Raw genomic sequence first — 15,520 nt, 5'->3', positions numbered from 1 at the left:
GCTGGCAATCTACTTTTTTATGTGCATGTGATGGCCTCAGAATAATTTTCATGCCCCAATCTACATGTTCTGGAAATACATCCAGCAGTTCAAATATTGCTGCAATTCACAACTGGCAGAGATGAACACAAATCTGAGCCTGTACCTTGTCCTTCTCCAGTTCTGCCTCAAAGTCTAACAAAATATTGATGAAACAAAGGGCCTAATTTTATGACTGTATTCTTCAGAACAGGGATATTGCAGAAAGATTCATATGAGAATGCAGAGAGAAGCCCACATTTAGGTGAAAATTTAAAGGATCCCACCATCTTCGGCCATGACCCCCAGCCAGGCAAGTCTTTAAAGTCTGAGTAAAACTCTTTAAAGGCTCTCTGACATTGCCCTCTGTAGGGGGGAAACATAATGGTAGAGTGTTGAGATTTTTGAATTTCTTGCATTTCTGAATTGACAATCATATACTGTTCTTAGAAGTGGGTCAGGATACCCATTGCCACAGGTGACCAACTGCTTGGTTTCATAACTACAATTTTTATTATGCTAATGAAGTTTCAGACTTCTGAAGTTAGAAAAATGGGTCCTTTCATAACATCCCAATGCTAACAGAGCATAGAAAATAGAAATAGCTCATTCAGAATGTCAGAGGGCAACTAGACAATTGTGTCATCCTTAAAAATTATATTACTTCATCTCATGCAGGCATATGGAAAAAATTCTCTCACTCTTAATTTTTTCCTAAAATCTAGTATTTTTGTAACAGTAAAGATGATTTGTGCAGAACATCAACCAGCAGTTCCATGGTCTTTAGGTGATTTTTCTTGTAGCACATGATAACTACTAAGGCAAGATATTGTCTGAAGCAATCTTTGAGGAAAAAAAAATCTTTTGTGGATTTTTCTCTTGTTTCTAAATCTACTATTCTTTTTGTTTTCTTTTCTTAATGTAGAAATTAATGCATTAACATCATAATTTGGGAGTAGGAGGGAGAGTATGCATGAAGTCAAGTTTCAGAGTCATCAATGATTTTGCTCTGCAGTGAAATGCAGAAAACGAGAAAGAACAGTGTGAATCGGTAGCACAAATCTTAGCTGAACATGAGACCAACAGCTAATTTCAGCAGTGGTGACTGTCTCAGGCAGAGCTATAGCAACTGAAGAGCACAACTCAGATGCTTTCCCATTACTTTCTTTCAAAGTTAAAAATCCACCAGCAAGCAGTGCATCTGCAGAGCACTTGCAATGCTGTGCTCACCCATTCCGTGTGTGCAAGCATCACTGGTGCATACACAATCACACTAATTGCATGTTTGAGAAACACAGCAAACACTGATTCTCTGATTAACATCTGGAATCACAGATCCTAGGAAGAAAACCCAAGTCTCTAAGCTGGTATGTCTGCTTGCTTGCTGGTTCTCTCTCACTCATCCTTGCATTTTTCCATTTCCACTGAAGCTTCCTTGTGCTTCCAAGCAGCAGCTGTACCCAACCCCTAGGGCACAGAGGCTCCCCAGGGAATTAGGTTCCCATTTGAGCACCCTTATCCAAGAGTATGAGATTAAACATTCCTTCATTGAGAAAATGAGGAAGTTTGGGCCAGGATGCAGCTCTGCAGCAGACAGTCCCATAGCTGAAATAACCAGAGAGGCAGAAGTGTGGAGGGCACCATGGAGCACCTCTACCCTGCAGGTCACCCTCTGCCTGGACTCCTCTCCTTTCTTCTTGTTTGGATACCATCAATGCATCTCCATCCTCAATAGGTCCAACAGTCTTCCAGAAGCCTAGTTTTCCTTCTGAATTCCCTTAACTTGTAGTAAGACTTTACAGGTTTTAATGTTTTCATGTAACACTTTTACGGCTACCTGAATTATGAAAAAAACCAAAATTCCAGTTACAAAAATATCCTTGGATTTTTAGCCAGGGCAGAATTCAGTAACCAAAGCAGCAATTGTTTCCATTCTTTGAAGGCTTGCTTTCAGACACAGAAAATGACACAATAGGTGGGAGACTAACCAACTGTCCCACAGAAGTATCACCCAACACCCAGTTTAGCGAGGAAGGTGCACAAGGACAGGAATAATTCAATGTATCATAAATAGCCAAGATGTATTAAAAAAGGGAAGAAAAGCCAAGCGGGATTTTCAATGTCTCGTTGTTTAAATTTCCTTTTCCTTTACCTAAAATTAAAAACTAAACCCAACTGTTTTCATACCAAACAGAGGAAGGAACATTTCTGTTGGCCCAAAGGCACTCAGAAGAAACCCCAATAAATGAAGGCCTAATGTCACAAAACTGCTGGAGGACAGAGTGGGTACATTGCTCCTTAATTCAATACCCAGGCACTGCAGAAACTCACCTGGGGCCAAGGGAACCAGATTCAATTCTTTCTGCCTGAAGTGAACTGAATCTACATATTCCACCTCCCAAGACAATGCACCAACTACTTCTGCAAGGTATCCAGGGACCACCAAACCTCCTCAGCCGATGGCATTCTATTTTGCATAAATAATTCAAATGCACTGGCATGCTGAGCCCCAGCTAACAAAGCCTTTCCACAGCACGAATCCTTCCTCCCCAGCTCTTTGTTCCAGGCTCAATGAACGTTTCAAGTGAGAACAAAAAGAAGAGCAATGACAAAGGGAAGCCCATGACAGGGGCCCTCTCGCTTGCCCTGACAGGTGGATTTGGGCTCAGCCTCCTGCCCCAAATGAAGGACGAGTAGATTTGAACATGGACCTTTCACCTCTTCAGTGTGCAGCCAACAAAACATACCATGTTCTGGCCTACATTTTTCCAAACTGCTCTTGAAGCTACCCAAAGAATCCTGACATCTATCTGCTGGCTGCCGATCTCTTCCAGACCAACACAGTAACATTTACCAGGGACTTTAACCAGGATTTTTGTATGCAGTTAGAAAAAAAAATCCAAACCCAACTAATCTCAATGACATTCAAACTTTTCCAAAACTGTTCTAAAAAAAAAAAAGTGAAACATGCACTAAATTATTGTCATCTGTCTCCTCCAAGAACTGCATAGCAGTACCAAGGCCAGAAAGCTTGGCTTGCAGGGAGCATTCCTAGTGGAATAACAGGCTGGCTAACAAAGGGGGAAGGAGAAGCAAACAGAGCTGGGGAAAGAGTGTGAAGCATCAGAAAAGTCACCTGTGGAGGTAAGAAGAGGAAGTGTTTGAGCAGAAAATTGTTCCTTCAGACACTGCCCCAAAGGAAACAAAGGTGAGAATGGCCCTAGCAGCAGCTAGCAGCAGCACAGGAATTTACTGATGGCAGCTTATTTAGGGGGAGGGAAATGTCCCCCTTCACTGCCATACAGGAAAAAAAAGATTGAGCTAGCTCCTGGTTTTTGAAAAGTTAACTGTTACATTCAGCTACACAGTGATGCCATAGATGGTTTTCCACAAAAACACATTCTTATGTAGCTAGACAAGGTTTGCAGTACTTCAAAACTCAGTCCCATCACCATGAAATGCAACACCTTCTTAATACTACCAAAGCCTAAAGGCAAAACAGTTTTTCTGTGTTTGTATATATCTGTGTCTCATATTTTTCATTCTATATGTATTCTTGTAAGTAGTATCAAAGATAGAATTAGATAGAATTAAGATAATTTTCTTTCAATCCTTGAAAGAAGATTAGGATGTGTTGAAAGATGGGAACAATTCTACTACCACCAGCTGTACTACATCCCCTCTTGGAATATACAGCCATATATATATATATATTTGAATATATATTTGAATATATTTTTTGAACAAAAAATATTTTAGTAAAATACTTTCTATAAATAGATATTATAATGCAATTGTTTTATATTTTAGGCAACAAGCTCAACCAAGCATAAGATAACAACCTACATGTTTTAGACACTAAGGAAATAAATGCAAGGGGAAAATGGTAAGAAATTTATTGTGAATGGTCATTTTCTGGAGAGAAATACAGGTGAAATAGGGATCTAAATATTGCACTGCATTGCTGGTAACAAATGAAAAATTATATAGGTCAAATCTGAGAGAACAATATTGGTGAAATGCACACTACAACCGATTCCTCTACCACTACTGTTCTGAGATGGTCCAATATCACTGCAACCTTAAAGCTTATTTTAAGTGCCATAATTTTCCCTCAGTTCATGTGCTATACAGTAGCCATGTGTATATATGTGTATAAAACTGGCACACATTTGTTAAAAGAAAGACCAAAACGAAAGATAAGTGGAGTTTGGTACTCACCTCCTTCTCCTGACCCAGAGCCATTATCTGAAAAAGAAACCAGGGGGGAGAAAAAAGAAGAAAGCAAATGAAAATATTGCTCCAGGAGCAGCTGTTTGTTCAGGAACTTGCCACTGTAAAACATTACACAGATGTTACGTTTCATGAGCCAGCTGTAAAAACAAATATCCCACATAAGGTCTGGCATCCTTTAACACTGTTTGTCCACACTCACTGTGCCCTAGTCTCTCTCTTCCCTGTCAAGATGTTACTCAAGAAACAGCATTATTCGGTACTGAAAACAAATATCTTTCTTAGCCTCTTTTCAACTGTTAGATATTAAAATTTGTTAAACCCAAAAGAGATTAAGAGTACAAATTCCGATTTTTTGAAGGTTTATTTTTCCTTACCCTCTGGCCCTGGGAGTGGTACTTCAAGGAAAACTTCAACACATAATTCATCTGACCGCAGAAGTAACTCCAGAAGACAACTAGCCATCTAAGTAAGGTTGATTTAAGTCATCTAATGACAAAATTGCTTCTGTCAGTTGAGTCAATCACTTGGTAAAAAGATGCTCTAATGGCATTGTTATTTCATTGACATTTGACTGACTGGATTAGCATCTGGTGAGTGACAGCTTTCAACTGGATCCCATTTGCGTTAGCAGTTCAAGTGTCAGCAGGACTTGAGCTTCTTCACCACCCCCAGCCAACTAATTCTACCTCAGAGCAATATGGATCCGTTTAGGGATTTTGCATGTGCATCCCGCTGGGCAGCGCTCCGCACAGGCTTCAGCTAGCAGAGCAGTAAAGGCAAGCCCTCAAAGACATGAACTGAGTCACAAAACCTCCTGCCTTTCTAGCTCAAAGGAGGAGGAGAGGAGAGAATGGAATGGCAGCTACTGTCAGTGGATTGTTTCCCATTCCCATTAGATTAGCTGCTCTGAAAGCTGAGAGGAGAGGAGCAGAGCACACATTCTGCTCATCCCACACCTCTCCTTTCCTGCCTGCTTTGGTGATGGAGAAGGCAGCTGAATTTATCCACTAAAAATTGAAAGAAGAGGGCCAGACAGAAAGAGGAGTGGGAATTTTGCTTCCACACATGAGGTCGTTGTTCACATCAGAGAAAAAACCAAACCCTCTGTTTGCTCAGTTCCCTCCCCTGCTTTTCTTTAAGGAGCTGTATTTCTAAGAATAATTCCCTCTAGTGCGTGGATGAAAGTGTGAAATTCCACAGTGGGAATGTGGGCCACTTCACACATTAAAAATGATTTCCTATCACATGGAGTATCAGGAATAGAGATTTGTTTTTCTTTTGCCTCAATTTTCCTTTCTTTCCTCCTATACCACTATTTGGCATCTAACAGACTGAGCTTATAACCTTACAGAAATTAACACAAAAACCAGAAGGTTCTGTTCTCCATTGACAGTGACCCACTTTACTGACAAAGCAGGCAATCCCATATAAAATGTCCCTGTTGAGTCACTGAGAAATATGCCTTATGATGCAGTATTGCCTCATTAAGAAATCTGAAGGACCATAATTAACTTATATGAATTAATATATAGGATTATTTGTGGTGGTGAAATTGTGTCATAAGCAGTTTTGGGGGAGAGGAAGCTGACATACGAATATGAGCAAGTTCATCATATGTGATGCATATGAAAGACAAAGGCCAAAATGTCTCAAAGAATCTTGACTTTTTCCATGTTTTTACTTCCAGCTCTCACTCTCTGCTTTCCCCTGAGGCGAGAAATGCTGCTCAGCCCAGTGTGAGGGGCTCTGGCTAAATCCAGTGTGCATGGGGCAGGGCAGGTACCACACATGGAAAGCACCTGTAAATCATGGAGCTGAGGCTCAGACCACCCATCTCTATAGATAATTGGCTTGATATACATGAAGTCCACCTGGCAGGACATCACAGCAGCAGGATAGATTCATTTCTACTTCTCTGGATTTTCAGTTCTCAAAAAGGATTAAAAAAAAACCCACCAAACAAGTGTCATCCTCTATAACACTGTATCATTTTCAACTTTTCCCTGGGAGCTATGCTAGGACTCTTGTCTCCAGGGTAACCATGCTAAACTAAGCTGCTGTTCCTGCTTTTTTTTTTTTTCTTTTCTTGAGCCTTGGCTAGATTTTCCCAGGCAGCTGCTGGTTAAAAGAGTAGCATTTTTTTCCAGCTTACTTGGACAAGGAGCCCTGCTCTTTTCAGGCCTTTAATGAATTCAGGGTTTTCAAAAGTTGTCTTCATGCACCAAGATCAGTCAAGAAAGATGTTCAAAGAAGTGAAGATGCTGGACACAAACAGCATTCCCCCAGCCATTGGTCAGTAATTAGAGGAGGAGTGATTGATCTCTATCTTTACTTAAGCCACCCTTTTTCAAATAGGTGGCTTTTCCTTCAAGGCGTTCAAGGCCAGGCTGGATGGAGCAACCTGGTCTAGCGGAAGATATCTTTACCCAGGGCTGTGAGGTGGGAGCTGGATTATCTTTAAAGTCCCTTCCAAAGTCCTTTCCAAACAAAACCATTCCATGGTTCTATGAAAAATATGCTAATACACAAATATACAAGCTTCTGCTGTGAGCTGCTTTAATCCATAAAGAGTTTCTGGATAAAATACACAAAGAAGGACTTGGATGAGACACAGCATCTGAATGCTGTAAGCACTCAGCTACAGTCAGAATCTCCTTTTTTGTTCTTTCTGAACAGGAGCCATTTCTGTACTGTGGGGCTGCTTTGGTGCAGAGGCAGAAGAAACTCCCCAAAACCAAAAATGCTTGCAGCCTCTCTCATTCAGGAGAGATGGCTTTTAACTCAAAGTGGCATAAAAACGGAACCCATCTCTTGCTCATTTAGGGCAACAGCTCCAAACTGATAAGTACAAACAGCAGGGCAAACAGTCCACTGACAAATTTTAAGCAAGTAGACCCTTCCATAAGCCACTCCTAAGAGAATAAATCCTGTGCTTGTTTCTAGTTCTGCAAGTAGCTTTACTCCCCTTTTTTCTTTTTTTTTTTTTTTGACTCAGAAATCCCAACAGAAAGCAATGAACTGTGTCTTCCAAATGTATACAGTACACTGAGAAACTGCAAGTATAATCAAGTACTACATCATTGTGTGGTTACATTTTCATGTGCATACAATATAAATCTGGCAGCAGTCAAAAATCAATATTAAAATCTGTGTATGCAGACCCAAAATTTCATCCATACATTCTCTTTTATTTCTCTAAACAACCATTTTTAATGTCAAAACTTGCATTTTGTTTATTTCTAAAGGATCTATAATTGCTTCTTTTTTAAACATTGCTTATTTTAGAATTCTGAAACTCTGACAGCCTTCCGGCAAAGGAAATAAGAAAATACGTTGCAGATCACTTATGTCTGTAAAATTTTAATCAAAATATTGCCTGCCAAGAAACAGAATAATGATTTAGTGACTAAATCACTCAGTGTAGCCTGTTCCAGTGCTGTAGCTACAGAAAGTATCAATCCCTAGCAAATGGGAAGTATTTTATTCTTGTATGAGATTCAGAATTCTGATATACTTTAAATACTAAACAGTTGTTCCAATACTAAGGAGGAATTTCATCTTATTGCCTTGGGTGCATCCCAGCTCTGATGGGAAACCAGTGAGTCTGTACTTGTCTCCCAATGATGCCCTAGAATAAAGCATTTTAATAGCAAATTCAAAGGCAACCAGTGAAAATTAATGGGGGTCTACCAAATATCTTTTAATTTGATATCTGAGTCTCCATTATAGGTGTAACAGATCAAGAGCACAAACATGTGACCATCCTGGCAGGGCATGGAGAGGTCCTGGGAGCTGACTTTTATCATCTGATATTTTCACATCACCTGAAGCACGCCAGGCACTCAGGGAGCAGCAGGTGCCATTCTAGTGGAGCTCTGCTGAGGCACCTAAAATTGTGACAGTGTAAGTGCAGTACTCAGCCTGAATCAGAGCCTCTGCTTCACAAACCTCTTCTCAGTACTTTCTGGAGCATTGTGTTTCAGCACATTTCCTGATCTGTTACACTAAGTGCTAAAAATTATGCTGCGTTTTCTGGGTTTTATGTAGGACTTAAAGAAAAGGAGAGGAAGGTTGAAAAAAAAAATCCCCTACTAGCTGTATAACGTAGTAATTAGCTGCCAGCAACCTGAGGCTGAGAAGAATCGATTTTTCATTTCAAAATTTCTTTTTCTTAGCAGAGTAGAATGCATATATATGCAAACACTCCTTGTTGTTCCTAAAACATTATCCGAGAATTTTGTTTTAGTGATAGAAATAAATTTTCATGCTGTGTGTCCATTGCTTAAAATAACTTGGGCATGAAATTAAAAATATATAATTTAATTATACATCCTCAGTGCAAACTTTCATATTTCTTGGGTGTTGTTATAATAAGATATGAGTCCTCCAAACCGGATTGCATTTTTTTTCCTATTTGTGCGGCATCTGGAGATAATTTACACGTGGGAGATTGGGAAAGACAAGTAGATTCAGTCATCAGCCTGAGGGATGCTGGAATTATGCTTCTGACCTGGGCACAAAACGTGGGCTTCCTTCAGACCAAAAACACAGATTGTTTTGGACCTTAGCAAACATGAGCCAAACCTCAGGACAGGTCTGAGCTGCAGTCAAAGGCCTTAGAGCAGCTGGTGTGAAACATGCTGCATTTAAATGAGGTAACTAGGACTGGCAGTGTGAGGACTTGGACTAGGTACCCTGCATGTGCATTTACCCCAATTTCCAGATAAGATTCTGCAGCTACCAGTGAGCTCCAGGCCTGATAACTCTAAATTGTCATTGCAACTGATCAACATAAAGTTGGTAAGGATCGTGCATCTGACCCACGGTCACGCTTTTGGCCGCCATATGGACATAACCTTGTTTAGATTAATCCAAGCAACCATTCTGTCTCCAAAAATGAGGGATGTCCCACAACTTAATATTTTGTGTGTATTATTTATATACCAAAGATTGCAGCCGTTGACACTACTGAGCCATTTAATTTCATTCTAAGAAAGCCAGCCATGTGTCTGGTCTCACCAGCTTTGAATCTACCCAGAGGTTCAGAACACCGCTGGTGGTTAAAGTTTCTGTGTCCAAGAGTATGTTGTAATATTCAAGACAGGGAAAACCTGTTCCATGTATTTGAAATGTGGAAAAATCTATGCTTAAGTGTGTGGAAAGACAAAGAAGGCAAGTTCATTAGAAATGTGAGGTAGAATGATTTTGTAAGTTATGCATATCTTCAATGTAATGACCTGAAGTCAAAGATGATGCCTTGGATATAGGTAGAGCAGCAGTCAGGATGACCAGTGTCACTTGTTGGATGCTACACTAATTCTGTATATCCTAAAAATAAAAGTCCTAAAGAAATAGCTAATTTAGAATCTGCTCCAAATTTACTAAAAGCCTTTTGATGGATATCAAGGCTCCTCTATAAGCACTACAGAAGCATTAATAATCTATGTTCTCAGATAAAGTATTTCAGCTTGTAGTGTTTATTATTTATTAATCTGTTAGCATATCAGAAGATATATCAGATTTCTTGTCTAGCAAAAGGTTCCATTCCTAAAGAGGACTTGGGCTTTCCCCATTATTTCATCCTATGAAAAGCACAAAAATTTTAATTGCTAGAATTAAGGGCAAAACTAAAGAGCTAACCATAAAACATCATTCATTAGTGACACAAAGTGATGTTTTACATACCAGAATAACAAGGTCCTCTTGATACCACTGTTATCTCTTTCTGGTGCTTGCAAGCTGCTCTCCTGAGGAAGCATTCATTTTGGTAAGTGTCTCCATTTGATCCACAAACTGGAATATAGTTCGTGTGACACTGGAAAAGAAATTATAAAATAACCCAGTCATACAGAAATCAAGTGATTAATCTGAACTGCATATTAATATACAGGAAGGTAGTTGTGTTATTAACAGCATCTTATAACCCTTTTTGCTAAAGAACTACTTGAAATATATTAGCTTTTCAGTATCACTATATGTATTCCTCTTGGATCACTGAAATAATAGTCTAACTCCACATGGACTGAACATAAGAATTCAGTAGGAAAGATTAAAAGCACAAAATAACTATGATGGGACTTTGTACTGGCTAGAGGGAATATGTCAGGCATCTAGAAGTATTTGAAGGATAAACACTGAGGCAGGAGAAAACTTCTTCAAGATAATACAAGAAAGTATGACTAGGCACAGGGGGCCGAAACTGAGCAAAGGAGAATTTAAGGAGAACAGTGCTTAAGGGGAGATTTGCTGACCTTTTTGGTCAGAACAGTCTTACAAAGGAGGTGGAAAACAATAGCCACTCTCATTAAACTCAAGAGCATCATGAGTCTTTTACTTTGTCAACAACTATAATAATGCTTTTCTATTACTACATTGAAAAATTTAAATTTGGTAGAATTTTATACAAATAAAAAGAAAGAAAGGGAGAAAGGAAAACATTATTCAGAATAGCTTTTGCAGAAGCTACCTGCATTTTGCTGTTTTCTTATATTCTAACAGAAATGGATTATAAACCCCTTGTACACATAATGTGACCAGCAATCTGCCTAACATCTGAGAGTGCTGCATGACTTCCTGCTGAACTGGAGGTCCAAACCCTGCTTCACAACATGAAAAAGGAGATATTGCCCTGTTTGGGGGTGTGGTGGTAACTGTAATGTCAGACACCTTTTGCATATTCAACCCCCTGATGTAAAAAGAACCCAACCAAAAACAAAAGCCAAGCAATGATGAAATACAGAGTAGTTGCCAAAGATCATGCAAAGTTTATGATTAAACTGGTATAGTTCAACCTGTGAGAGTACATGCAGAAATAACAACATTAGTTAAACTCAAATGACTTAAAAATAAGAGTTTCTTCTCCAAATTCCAAATGAGAGTCTCTCCCACAACAGTTTCTTTGTGCTTTGACATTCATAAAGGTCAAAATACTAAAATGTTAAAACATAATTTTGAAGAGTATTACCCTCCAGTCCTTTTTCATCCAGCCATCGATGGCCAACTGAGAATGAACTAAGCAGGTATGGACAAAAACAAATAATTCTGCCAGCTCTGAAAATTATTTCTAACAGCTTCCCCATAGTGAGCACTCTCAGACACTCAACCTTAGTCCTGCCACATGCCATACAGAACAGTCATTTCTAGAGAGTAATTAACAGGCACATCCCAAGGGGAACAATACTTTCCAATAGATGATTATCTGTTCAATAGATAAATCTCAACCCTCCTTAAGTCTCTGTGTGATGTTTTAAATTTGCACGTTCTGAGGATATAAAATGAAAAGTAAAGGGATTCCTTTTTTACAGTTTGGTAAGCCTTTAGTGATTTGTTACACTATAGCCCAAAGTCCTCCCGCAAGCATCCTCCAGAAGTGAAATTGTTGTCTTGTGGGGAAGTCCTCTAATACTTCAAATGGCCAAAAGAGAGAGCATCTCTTCATGTACAGGATCTGCTCAGTACAGTGTGCCATGGGAAAATCCATCCAAGGTCCATCCAGTGCTGTGTAATTTCAGAGATTCCAACATCTGAATGGCTTGTAAGATTTGCTCTCTGTCACTTAGCTCCTTTCCCTACTCTCTCCTATTAAAGCAGTTATCTTATTAAACTGATGGTTGTCAAGCCTTTCTTATTGAAATTGGAAAAGAGCTCCATGATGTCTCTCTCTCCCTCCTCATCCCACCTCACCCCAATGTCACTCTGATTCCCAAAACACCTCTCTGTCATGCAGACTTCACTGACTTACAACTTCCTCAGGAGGGGAAGAGGAGGGGCAGGCACTGATCTCTTCTCTGTGGTCACCACTGACAGGACCCGAGGCAATGGCCTGAAGTTGTGTCAGGGGAGGTTTAGGTTGGATATCAGGAAAAGGTTCTTCATCCAGAGTGTGCTTGGGCACTGGGACAGGATCCCCAGGGCAGTGATCACAGCACCAGCCTGACAGAGTACAAGTGTTTGGACAATGCTCTTGGGCACGTGGTGTGACTCCTGGCATGTCCTGTGCCGGATCAGGAATGGGACTCAATGACCCTTGTGGGCCCCTTTCAACTCAGCACATTCATGGATTCTGTGATTTCCTCACTAGCAGGAACATCTTACCTGACCACAACCTGGATCCTAGATCAATTTAATTTTGCAACTCTTTTGTTAGGGTACATTTTTCTAAAAATTGCAGTTTTAACAACATAAAAAATGCCTTGCTGTATTACTTCAGCAAGTATTTTCCTGGCTAAAGCTTTTGACATACATAATATATATGTTAAGCAAAAACACTTAGACCTTTGCACTACAAGCAGGGGTTGCAAAATAATCTTAGGAAAACAATGTAGAGGCACAGTTATCCAGCTCTGTGATGAATAGGAAACACACTTCTGGAAAAACAGGCTGATATTCCCACATCTTCCTTTCAGTGCCTCTTCAGCTGAACCACCATACACAAATGTGTCTACTTTCCTTTCAAAACCTTGAAATATCAGAAAAAAAAAAGCTACCCCTCAGATAGTCTTGCATGTGAAGGACCTAACAGTTTGGGCTGGGTGTTTGTTGCCTGGAAATTTTGGTGCTGCTAGTTGCAGCAAGTCAAGTAAGCTCAATTAAATTTGAGAGTTACAGGAAGATTTTCAGCCTGCTATGTCTGAAAAACACAGTATCTTCTCACCCATAGACTTATTTCCTAAGAGTACAGAATAAATTATTCAACAAGTACAAGTAAACATGCAAGTAGTTTAAAAACAATGCTTTAAAAAAAATTGCACTCTTCAAAACAAATTAATAGTTTAGCACATGGACTAGTTTTTTTATATGTCTTAAAGACCTGGTTATTAGGAAGTCACAAAATTTACCACCTACAAAAAATAAAGGAAATGTTTGTTTATCCTAGGGTTGTATTTATTTCCCTTTTTTTTAAAATCATTACTGAGCTTTGATTTTACTATTTTGCATAAATAAATGTTACAGACAGACTGAGACAGATGAAAAAGCCTTGTCTCATAAGAATTTTTTCACCCTTTAAAAGGCAGCTAGAACAATGTCCCCAGCACAGGTGAACAGCACACTATCAAAAGCCAGCTCTGAAACACTGGAATCCAAAACCAGTGTAAGATCATATACACACCATTGCTATTCTGGTTCCCCTTGATTTATTATTTATTGGAAACAGAACACAAAATTATTTTTAAAACACTGAAAGACAGCCCACTCCAGGGTTTGCTGATAACACTGCCAGCTCTTCCAGTTTTACCATGAGTCATGTACATAATATTTGATACATTTGTCCTGGCTATAAACCATGGAAAGAAAGAACTGCGGTATTTTTCTCTAAAAAAGTTGGCGGGAGGAGGGGAGAAGAATTGCCATGATAGTTATTAAAATTGTAAACTAAAGGCTCAAAAACAGACAAAAAATTGAACCTGCTATTTACTTCTTTTTAAAACTTCAGAAGACATTCTAATATTTTTTTTTCTGAGCAGGACTAATTCATTGTTCTAATTCAAAACTTTTATGATCACTGGTGACCCTGCTATTATCTGATCCAATCAGTGCCACTGAAAAAGGCTGAAAATTCCACTGTTGCTGAGTGGAATTTTTGAAGCAGAGACTCTAAAAATACTTCAATACACCTGAAGGATTTGTTAGAAATGGCAAACAAAAAGGTGAGCAGCCCTTACCTGGAACTGACACGCACATTTCAAGCCATCTCCCTCTTCCTTGCACACTCCTCCATATTTACACGACGACTCATCACACACTCTTACGTCAGATTCCCTTACATTTAACTCTGCAGAAAAACAGAAAAAGAAGACAGAAAAGAAATTTTAAGACTAGTTACTTTGAGGACTGCCTTGTCCTTAAACACTCGGAGCACCCCTGCTGCCTTAATCCCATATAGAGATTAAAGGAAAAATGCCAGAGCTGTTGCTCCAGGCTGCCTTTCATGGGCTGAGCCCTGTCCCTGGGCTCCTCTCCAGGGGCATGTCCTGCTCCCCAGAGGCAGCTTTGCCTGGTTGGGAGAATGGTCGTGGCTAAATTCTGATTCAGCACATAAACAGATACAGAGAAAGCATGTATTTATGCTACCCAAATTCTCTTCCATGTTTCCCCTGATGGGGATGCCACAGTGTAAAACTCTTCTCCACAGAAGTTCCTTCTAGTCAGAGTCAGGAGCTTTATACAGGTCATAGCCTATGTTTCTCACCTGCTACCTCTTTTTGCTTTACTCTCCACAAAGTTTCTGAGGAAGTAGAAAAGGTAAACCATCAGAATTTCTCTGCCTGGTTTTTCAGCCTCTGCCCTGGCCCTACTGTTATCCTTCAGACTAAAAATAAACCCCAGCTGTGTTTAAACTATTATAATTTGCTTGCACTGTAGGAGCCAGAGTAATGAACCAGAGATCTGTGTCTTAGTTCCTGCATAAAAATATGGAGCACAAGTGGCAGCTCAGTCACCATAAGCTTGCAGCACAGCTGGCAAGAGGGAAACCAAGGGGCTTTACACATCAACTGCATAGGAACTCCAGCACAAGGATCTCCTAACTAGCTGCAAGCTTATTTTGGACATCACAATCCAAGGCCAGTTTTAAAAGAGAATAAATATATTCTTTTGAAATAAGTATTTGATTTGAATTATATATAGGAAAGAGAGCAAAAGAAAGCACAAGCGGGATAATGGAAGTGGTCAGTGTCTGCCTAAATGTGACCTCATCAGGCTGTGTGGGAACAGTGCTGGTACTATTGATTCCAATGAAAAGGGCAAAATAACACCAAGGGCTCCGGAAAAATCCCCTGACACTGTTAAATGTGCAGTGAAATCAGAGGATATGATTCAAAGATGTCTTTGCTATGGTTCAAGCCAGAAACCTTCATGACTCCATAGCAAGTATGATGCACTAAAGAGGTTCACTGACAGCGGTGTGATTTAAAATAATGTCTGTGACTTTTAATAAGCAAGCCCCATGCAGAAAACTGGCTTAAAGAAAGAACTGAACACCAGCCATTCAGAAATAGGGAAAGGTAGGTCAAAAGCAGAAAATAATCCTTGCTGCCACTTAGAGTCTTAAATAGGCAATCAGCCTCCTCCTCACAGCAGTATCAGCACTTTGGTATGACAGTGATAGACACCCTGGAAAACTGCTCCTATGTGTTTATGTAACATTATACACCCACATAGTTTATATAAACATATAGTTTATATAAACAAATAAATAAATAAACAATCATTAACGTAATAAATTTTAACACTTTTGCCACATGCTTCTATATTTAACAGAGCATGT

At 39.5% G+C, this 15,520-nt stretch overlaps 1 protein-coding gene across 1 annotated transcript in view; it reads right to left on the bottom strand.

Moving 5' to 3' along the window:
- TMEFF1 (transmembrane protein with EGF like and two follistatin like domains 1) overlaps nucleotides 1-15,520 on the bottom strand; it is a 113,303-nt gene that overhangs the window by 31,793 nt on the left and 65,990 nt on the right. The window contains exons 2-4 of the mRNA XM_066560688.1: nucleotides 13,917-14,026; nucleotides 9,940-10,069; nucleotides 4,240-4,266 (exon numbers count right to left, since the gene is read on the bottom strand). Of these exons, the coding sequence (XP_066416785.1) occupies nucleotides 4,240-4,266; nucleotides 9,940-10,069; nucleotides 13,917-14,026 (267 nt within the window). The remainder of the gene's footprint in view (nucleotides 1-4,239; nucleotides 4,267-9,939; nucleotides 10,070-13,916; nucleotides 14,027-15,520) is intronic.

This window comes from Molothrus aeneus, chromosome 1, assembly GCF_037042795.1.
Source record: "Molothrus aeneus isolate 106 chromosome 1, BPBGC_Maene_1.0, whole genome shotgun sequence".
Classification (NCBI taxonomy): Eukaryota; Metazoa; Chordata; class Aves; order Passeriformes; family Icteridae; genus Molothrus; species Molothrus aeneus.
This window is presented reverse-complemented; position numbering and strand designations above follow the sequence as displayed.